Source organism: Tribolium madens, unplaced genomic scaffold, assembly GCF_015345945.1.
Source record: "Tribolium madens isolate multiple individuals breed KSU strain unplaced genomic scaffold, Tmad_KSU_1.1 Scaffold_19;HRSCAF=116;Tcas5.2_LG9, whole genome shotgun sequence".
NCBI lineage: Eukaryota > Metazoa > Arthropoda > Insecta > Coleoptera > Tenebrionidae > Tribolium > Tribolium madens.
The window spans coordinates 7,564,846-7,574,563 of record NW_025400983.1 but is presented as its reverse complement, the minus strand read 5'-3'; the positions used below and the strand labels follow the sequence as shown (position 1 = coordinate 7,574,563).

Genomic DNA, 9,718 nt, shown 5'->3' with positions numbered 1-9,718 from the left:
TTTTTATTTTACTATGGTTTACAGTAAATACTTATCTTTCAAAAGAAAATCCTGCAGTTTTTTACAGTTAAAGTGATAATACTGGTAATGTTTTAAAATAATTGAGTACTACTTCAAAGAACAAACTAATTTTTGTCTTATATGAATGAATTTGAAAAGTTAATTTACCAATTAATTGTAATGACATAATAAGTCGTATGTAATTATAAAATTATGAAACAATAAAAGCTACTGCTTACAATAGAATATAAATTGTTGGTAAAGTAATCATAAATAATAAAGTTATAGCTTACAGTGTTTTTACCGAAAACTTTTTAGGTATGCTTTGACGTTCATTGTTTGCTTTTTAAAATTTTTAATTTTTATTAAAAAATGCAAATTTGATAATACAGAGAAAAAAATACTATTATTAACAGCTCAATACAATACAAATAATAAACACATAAATATAACATCTGATCAAATTCAAACAAATACTCGTCAACGGGCCATCGACCGGAGTCTTCAGCCCGTTTGGTTTTCTTCTTTCACTTTTCTTTAATTTTATCGAGATTATAAAGGATTAAGAATTTTGGGTTTTTGTTATACCAAGAAATTTTTGGGAGATTGTGGACTTGTTGATGCATATTATAGAAATCACTTTGCAACGGGCGATTATCATCAGTATTCGATGCACCCGAGTATTTTCACACGTACATAGAGTAATTATTTTTAAAATTTTCAAAACATTTGCGCTATTAATTACCAAAATGCATTTATTGATTTAAGTTACAGTTATGGTTGTTATTGAATGCACAATCTCGGTATTTCCAAAAGGTAATTATTTTTGTTTTTTATTATTTCTATTGTGAAATTCCTACTAAATTTTCTACAGGAAATAGTCCTCGAATATCCCTCTTGCATGCCATCCTCGAATATTTTTACGAGTGGACGAAGTATTTGGAATGCACTCTGGATATAACTACTGATTATTCAGGAAATAGGCACTATTGATAAGGCTTCATTTTATAATATTTATATGACTGCAATTATGATTTTTGTTTCAAATTCTTAGAGAGCGTAACTATGTATTAAAAATCTTTGGCCAATTATTTTGCTATTAATAAACAGAAAACAATAAGCAATAATTTATATTTCAGGTAGTTCGTTATTAGATGTGTAACCACATTACTAATTTTGAAAGTCATTAGGCACTAAGAAACACTCTAGAAAGAAACAACAAGAAATGGTACGTAAAAAGCGGCAAATAATAGAAAATTAAATTAATATTACAAATTAATTTTAGGAAGATACTGTTTTACGAGTACTGTCCACATGATTTAGTAGATCAAAAAGTTCATTTAATTGATTGAGAAAGTTTTTGTCTCTATGTGTTTTTACAGTCACTCAATAATCGCAGTCTTCCTCAAATATTTGGCCGTGTTTAGTCCCGATTATTACTATCAATTTTTGCGACTTAAAAGTTTGTAAAGTCGTTGTAACCCAAACTTTTTCATGTCCCAACTTTTAATTAAAGCATCTTTTCTGCCTGCAGTGGCTTTAAACACARCCACTTGTGAATAATTTCAATCGGCGTCCAAATAACTGGACTTTTAATTAGTTGTTTAGAATAGTTTTCGTCCATTTGTTGTGTGTACGTCCGCGCGAAAAATTCCAGCTTCCGCTGCTGTGTAATTCCCTTCGTTTGTACAACTTTGTCCACGAATCGGCAAGGTTCCCCTCGTCGCTGAATAATTCATGCCACCCTCTGCTTCCGCTCGACTCGCGTCCTCAAAGACTCCCCGAAGTTGAATGCAATACTGTCAACAGGTGACGAAGTCGCGTGGTGGGGCTGTAGGTCTGAAGCTTCGGATGAATGGTGGGGAGGAGCGTCTCGGAACGGTTTCGCACTCCGGAGCGTAGCGCAGAAATCCGTGTCCGACTCCGGTAACCGGAACGCACACTGGATTGCATACAGTCAACACTGTCCTTCCGCGCCACAAACATCGCAATGCAATTGGAAAAAACTCCCCTCACGACGAAACTTAATCAGCGATTAATTCGCGACTGGAAAATAATCGCACATTGAAATTTTCCAATCAGAGTTTAGTGGCGCGGTCTACCGGAAATCGGCGTTGTCTCGAATTATTTAATTAATTTTGAGCGTTTTCCGATTTTATGGGATAATAAAAGCGACCAAATAGAGGAATTTATAGGAATCAATTAGCTTAAAGTGACAGCCGCTTCTCTATATTTACGCAACGGTTTCAGTGAAAAGCGTGCGAATTAGAAAGCGACATTGTCAGTGAAAATGTGCTGAAAGTTTACTGAAATGTCGATCATAAATAGCAATCACGTGTCAGCCATCGCCGAAAATCACTGTCCGATTACACACAATTCGCCCGGAGCATATAGAAAACCCATACGATTGAAAAATATCATTAGCAAAGCTGAAGCTTTCGATTCACTGCATCTGAGACCATGCGAAGTAAGTTCCATATTTTTATGTCTTTATTTTATTTTTTGCTTGACTTGATATGCTTGATCGGGTGGCAAATGCGATTCAGTTATGGGATTAAAAGGAAGCAATTAGGTGGTTTGCGATCGTCTTTTTCAGCGTTGATTGCAACATATGATACGTGCTCGTTTAATATAAACACATAAATTTACAGTTTAGCGATAAYTAAATTAGCTTTAATGTTTAAAGTGCACCTTTTGAGATTTTTTCACCCAAATAAACTATTATCAAATTTGTTTAATGTGTAAATATTTACAAACAAAAGTTAAACTGGTAATGATTTGTTCAAGTTTTTTTTTAATTTTTCGTTTTATTTGCATTTTGATTAAATATTACAAACACAGACCAAACGGTTTTTTTACAAAGTGATTATTTTAATATATATTAATTCTTAAATGGTTAAAACTAAACACGTTGTTTTAATTTGTCTTACTTACTATAAAATTAGAATATTTTACACTAGGTTACATTTTGATATTGAGAAGTGGGCGTTATTCACGAGGGTCTCCACATAATATATATATATATATAGTGCAATAAATGTTCAAACATTTCAACTGTATGATTACTTTCTATACTTAGTCGACTCTGTTCATGTGCATAATAAGTTTAATAAGGATGTATATGCATGTAGTAACAATCACTAATAAAACATATCAAATATCTTTATATTGATGGACGTGTGATCAAAATATAGGTACAAGACAAATTATTATTTTATTTTATGATACCATTCTGTTCTTATAATACGTTACTGATTTTAATATGAGACTTTTAAAACAGAAACAATTTTGATTTATATTAACTTTTCCTTGCAAAAATGTGAGCATCAAATATTCAAATTTTGTTAGATTTACATTTATACCTGTCGGAAACAATATCAGCTTTTTAATTTTCGATAGGGTATATACAGGCCGTCCCAGAGCTCCGTATTTCTTCGATTACTCTGACAGTAAAGAAGATAACGAAATGCGGTTTCTTTTTAACGATAGACATTCATATTTTCTATGGTCCAAAAATATTTTCGTCATTGTAAGTACTTCCTATATAGGGTGGCGCAACAAAGTTATATTTTTTCTTATGGAACACCCGGTATATTATGCGCTTATTTGAAAGAATTTTTAATTCTAAGAATATCCATATTAGGTTTTATGGGTCTATCATGGACCGTTTATCATTTATGGGCAATTTTATGAGAAAAAAGTACCATTTTTGAAAAATCACAACAGCTTTGCTAGAAAGAAAAAGTGAATAAAAACAATTGCAACCATTTTTACTGAATCAAGTTCTAAATTATTATGGTTAAAATTCTATCAATCTTTTGCAACTACTGCAGAGTGTTGACATTCGCAAAATATCAAGTAACTTGATTTTTTCAAATGAAACACCCKGTATATTATTACTTTATCGTGTAGAGCTTTTAATAAGCTTTCTAAAAAACTTAGGGTTTGGAGGTTTAAACTTTACCTGTTTTATTGTACACCCTTGAAACATACCAATTTTAACTTATTCTATTTAGCCTCAAAAATCAAGTAGGTTTGCGTTACTTCCTCTCCTAAAAAAGTTAATTTTTTAAAGTTACGTTATCACCATACATCAATAAAGTTTGTTAGAGAATGTAGAATTATTTAACTACAGCATGATGAAGCTCCTGTTCATTTTTGTCGAATTGTGTGACAATTTTTACCAACAGATTTCGTAATCGTTAGATTAGGAGGGGAGAACTATTGTCTGGCCACCGCAATCTCCAGATTTTACTACAATTGATTTCTTTTTATCGGGGTGTGTTGAAAAGAAGGTGTATCGAACAAGAACCACCACTCCAAATGACATGGAAAAAAGAATAATTGAAGTCTTTAATAACATCTCTGTTGAAATGCTGAGGGCAATCAAACTTTTCTTTATGCGTAGACTATACGTCTGTCTGACGAGGAATGGCAGGATTTTTGAATATTTGCTATAGAATTAATTAAATTTTGAAATTTTTATAATCAAGGTGTTGCATTGAATTCAAATTCCAATTATCGTTTCCTGAGTTTTACTCAGTCTTTCAATAAACAACCTGTTTTTTTAATTGATGTATGGTGATAACGTAACTTTAAAAAATTATCCAATTTTTTTAGAAGAGGACATAACGCAAACCTACTTGATTTTTAACGCTAAATAGAATAATTTAAAATTTTGTAGGTTTAAAAAGGTGTACAATAAAATAGGTAATATTTAGAACTCCAAACCCAAGGTTTTTTAGAAAGCTTATTAAAAGCTCTACACGATAAAGTAATAATATACAGGGTGTTTCATTTGAAAAAATCAAGATAATTTACATTTTACTAATGTCAATACTCTGCAGTAATTGCAAAAGATTTATTGAATTTCTACCATAATAACTTAGGACCAGACTTAGTAAAAATGGTTGCAATTGTTTTTATTCACTTTTTCTTTCTAGCAAAGCTGTTGTGATTTTTCAAAAATGGTAATTTGCCCACAAATGATAAACGGTTTATGATAGACCCATAAAACCTAATATGTATATTCATAGAATTAAAAACTCTTTCAAATAAGCGCATAATATATCGGGTGTTCCATAAGAAAAAATATAACTTTGTTGCGCCACCCTATGTAGGAAGTACTTACAATGACGAAAATATTTTTGGACCATAGAAAAAATGAATGTCTATCGTTCAAAAGAAACCGCATTTCGTTATCTTCTTTATTGTCAGAGTAATCGAAGAAATACGGAGCTCTGGGACAGCCTGTATGTGGGGGAAAACGTCTAGATTTGTATCTAAATGAAAAAAATTACTTGCTTTTTAAAAAAAACATTGTATTTTATCACATTACTGTGATTACATTAGTTTTTAAAAAATTGAAACATTTTCATTATTTTTTAAATTGATATTTATAGAGCAACACCCAACACATTATAATTAAACAGGTAGGGATCCACTCTTGCAATTTCTCTGTTTTTATTAGTAATAAAAAAATTAAAAATGGAAGAAATAAAAAAATTACGTAACACAAAGTAAGTAGATACGTATAAACATAAAGACGTATGTACATACACTAAAAATGCAARACAATAGTAACAATCCTGTCCTAATTTTTACAATAAAATTTTAATGTACYCAAAATATATACTTACTTTCTTGAAACTTCGCGTTGTAAAGCCTCCGAAATCGAAACGTCAACAAGTATGCCAATAATTTTCATTAATTTTTATTAAATATTTATATGTCGTTTGCAAAACCAACAGCAAATAATTCACGAATTCYTCAAACCTCGAATTCATTTAAACAAATCAGAGGTTTTGGGCATCTAAATGAAAAGTAAAGCAAATCGAAGGAAATATAAAATATGCCTTATCCAGCGCAAATTTTGCTAACGTTTAATTTTAAATTTTTGTTTATTTTTTGTGAAATAATAAAATAAACCACTGATGATATCCTACTTGAAAATGAAGAAATTTGACATAATAGTTTTTAGGAGTTTTAGGATATAAAAAAAATGATGTTTGTTAATACATTTTATAAATGTACCTTTTTGTCAGTTTCGAAAGCTTGGTCGATATTTTAAAAACAAAAATTTTGTGTGTGGAGCGAACCTCCTGTCCAATCAAGCATCGATATTTCTGCCCGAAATCACCTGAAACTCCTACCGCACGAATTTTTTCAATTTCCGCTACATTTCCCAGCGTTGTTTCATATTGCAAAACCGTGATAAAAATAATTAAAATCACTTAGATATTTTCGTCAAGTTTTCACAACTCCGTATTTAGCTCGAAGCTGATCAACTAATTAGTTTTCATGTCGAACATGACAAGAGAATTTACATGTATTGCATGTAACGACGCTAATCGGTGCAGTTCCTGTAGCAAACACACCGAATCGAGTTTTATTTAGAGCGGACGTCATATGCACGTCTTTGGAGACATTTTTGGAAGGATGCAGATGTGCATACGTCCGATCAATAAACTGTTTTTTTTCGTTTTTTCTTGAAGTAGAAATAAGAAAATGCAAAGCTTAATAAAGTGATGACTTTTCATAAGCGATTTTGGATGAGCAATCGTCAGTAAAAAGCACTTTAATAATAAAGTGATCGGATTGCTATTTGGTTGGCATCGGGCACCTGATTCTATTCCATAATGGTTGTATTTCACAGCTGACAACAAGCTATGCCGATATCAAGAATTTCCTGTGGGAGTTTATATGCTAATCATTGCCAGTGTATCCGCACTGGATGAGACACTTCCATGACAGTAATACTTGAAGTAATTTATCATTTACTTGAGTAAAATATAATACTTCAATTTAATATCAATCATGTCAAGAATTTATTTCCCAAATTCTTAAAAGTTTCGCAATTTATTTCAACGTATAAAAGTTGCTTCCTGAATTAGGTTGTGTATGGGAGTGTACAGACACAAAAGACACTTACTTATCGATTTTCTTATTAAGAAATTATTAAAAAGACTCGCTGTCATGTATTCCTAAGAGCCTAAAGCTGTATGTAGTATACAAGGTGTTTAACACTTAGCCAAAAAAAAATATTTCTAGCAGGTACCATAAAATAATTATTTGTATTACAAAGGAGGAAAGTGTATCTTTTTCTCTCACATGTGGAAACAAAAAGACACTTTTCATAGATATAATTTTCCCTATGATTCTGAAAGAAAAACTAACAATTTCTCTTGATATCTCAGTTTTGCCATTAACTCTAGTAGCACGTTTTTCTGTTTCTATGGGAGGGGTAAACTTTTTGCCTTCCTGATAGGTTGCGCCAGAACTCGATCCAGAGAAAAATTCCATATCAAGTAAGATACCAGGAACATGGAAAAAAGTTAAAAATTTTATCTATAAAAATTTCTAAGTTATGAGAGTTTAAATTTTGCACTTTGACTCTATTTTTTTCTGTTGGAAAAATAATTTTCCAAGTTTTTTTGCTACAGCGAGGCTAGAAGAGGAAACAAAGAAGCTATATTCTAAATTGTACCTTTGTTTAATTTTAGTTGTGTCTTTTATTGTCAAAATTTTTGTAACTTTTTTTAAATAATTGTAAAAAAACATATACAAGATCATCAGTATCATTAAAAAGACTTAAAAAAATGTCAAATGTCAAAAAATAAAAATAAATAAATTTGTAAACATTTTTTCCATGGTCCTGATATTTTATCTGACTTGAAATTTTTCTCTGAGGCGCGAGTTCTGACGAACCCTGTATATTTTTATTGTAATTTTGATATACAGGCTGTTTCACAGAACTTTACGTGGCTTGCGTCTAATGTATGCATCTAAATATACAAAAGTCACAAAACACTAGATACAAAAAATACACATTTAATTATTTAATTTTTGGAAACCCATGACAGCAGTTGTCAAACTAATCATTGTTTGATTAATAGTCATGAACTTCAGTTTTTCAGAAACAATTATTTGCTCTATCAAGAGACCACATGAATATGATTGTAATTTATCTATCTTAATCACTAATTAACAAAAAACCTTTAAATTTTTGAAAGGGTGAACAAACTAAAGAATATTATCCAATTTTTCAAAATTTGTTCGTATCGAAATATGTATTATTGATTGCATCTTATAGGCGCAGACCTCGTAAAATTATGTGAAGGTAAAATGTTCACCTCCCTGGGAGGTAATTGCCCACTTTCCTTTCTGAAATTAGGGTGGAAAAACTTTTTCTGTTAAGGTCGCAGGAAAAAATATTTATAGCGTGAACGATAGATTAATTAAATAAAAAATAATCAAAACTGAAATGGTTTTGTCATTTTTTGTTATTATTTTCAAAACTAATTATTATGTATTACGTTACAAATTTTACGAAGTTCATAAGTTTCAGAGTCTTATATAGTTTTCGCAGTTCTTTACTCCAAGTCTCCAATAGAAAAGTATTAAGTCCACATATTGCAATTTTAAAAATGGTCTAATTTGCAGTTTCTTCCTTGCGTCGAAACAGGTTATTTCAAAAAGAAAAATAAAGTTCTATTCCAAGACCAATCACCAAGTTTTGTATAAAATTTACCTCCCTTTTTTATAATCTGCAATGCAAGCTCACTTTATTAAATCTCGCTAGAGTGTATATTTCAAAATAATACAAAAACATGATGATTAAATTATAAGCGTCGAAATCTACCTAATACAAAAACAATATTCCCTGATTAGACAACCATCGAGGATCTCAATTTGTTAAAAATTTGTCTTTTATAAAAAAAATGTGATAAAAATACTCCTTGTTTATCAACTAAATAGTTAAAGCCTTTATATGATTTGGATGGCTCTCGCTGGGATTTATAAAATGCAATTTATTGTAAAATCTAATGCTCCAGATGAGTTTATGCCGCTCTTCYGCCGTATTTGCAAGATGTGAACCCCAACGTGCAGAAATTTTGAAAAGTTCGCGTCCGCAGCAACGGAYTTGCAATGTTGAATACCGTCCGTTTTTGTAATCGTCTAAAATATCCAATATATCGTTGCAAATTCCTCGATCGTATCGAATTCCAAAACAGTTCGTTAAGCCACACATGATAGCAGGCGCAGCCTCTACTCTCATTAAAATAAATTCGTTTTTATACAAACTACGCGATAATTCAATGAGCTTTTATCTTGTCCTTGTCCGCGGAAAAATTGGATAAGCCGTGCAGACATGGAACCGAATTCGCCTTGTCAGTATTTAAAATGGGTATTTGGGCTCGACTTCGGCCGAGATTGAGGAAATGGAAGTTGGCCATTCGTGAAATCTGATACAGTTTATTAAAATTTTTACAACACAATCCGCCGCATTCTCGTCCATTGTTTTGATTAATGTCTAAGCTTACAGCGGCGTTTAATTTGCGAGCAAATATTTGTCAACTTGATTAATCGTCCGCCTAAAACCCTACAAGTGCATCCCCAGCCGGGCGTCTGCCTAATTATCTGTTAATTTCGGAAAGGCACCGTGGCCGATGATGGATTTTAAGGGCAGTTTATGAGACATTCCGTGGTTTCTTTCTTGTTTTTGGWAAGTGCTCTGCGAAGGATTAAATCGGCTACGATAAAAACTTATCTTTATTGTTACAGAAATCTTGTTATTTTGCCATTAAGCTGGTTTATGTTGYAGGTAAGTGCGATGGTTGTAGATGAAAGTGGCCAGGGTGGTGAAGAAACTGGTGCTTTTTATTGATTATTACTGTTATAAAAAGATTTTTATTTTCCCGCATTGCATAAATTAGTG

The 9,718-nt window shown here is 31.6% G+C and overlaps 1 protein-coding gene across 2 annotated transcripts in view; it reads left to right on the top strand.

The window, feature by feature from the left end:
• Positions 1-2,031: 2,031 nt before the first annotated feature.
• The window catches only part of LOC123016017 (nitric oxide synthase), a 37,827-nt gene continuing 30,140 nt past the window's right edge, over positions 2,032-9,718 (top strand). The window contains exon 1 of one of the 2 annotated variants that reach the window (XM_044416181.1): positions 2,032-2,467. In XM_044416181.1, the coding sequence (XP_044272116.1) occupies positions 2,312-2,467 (156 nt within the window). In that variant the 5' untranslated portion in view covers positions 2,032-2,311. The remainder of the gene's footprint in view (positions 2,468-9,718) is intronic. The other variant, XM_044416183.1, reaches the window with a different exon arrangement.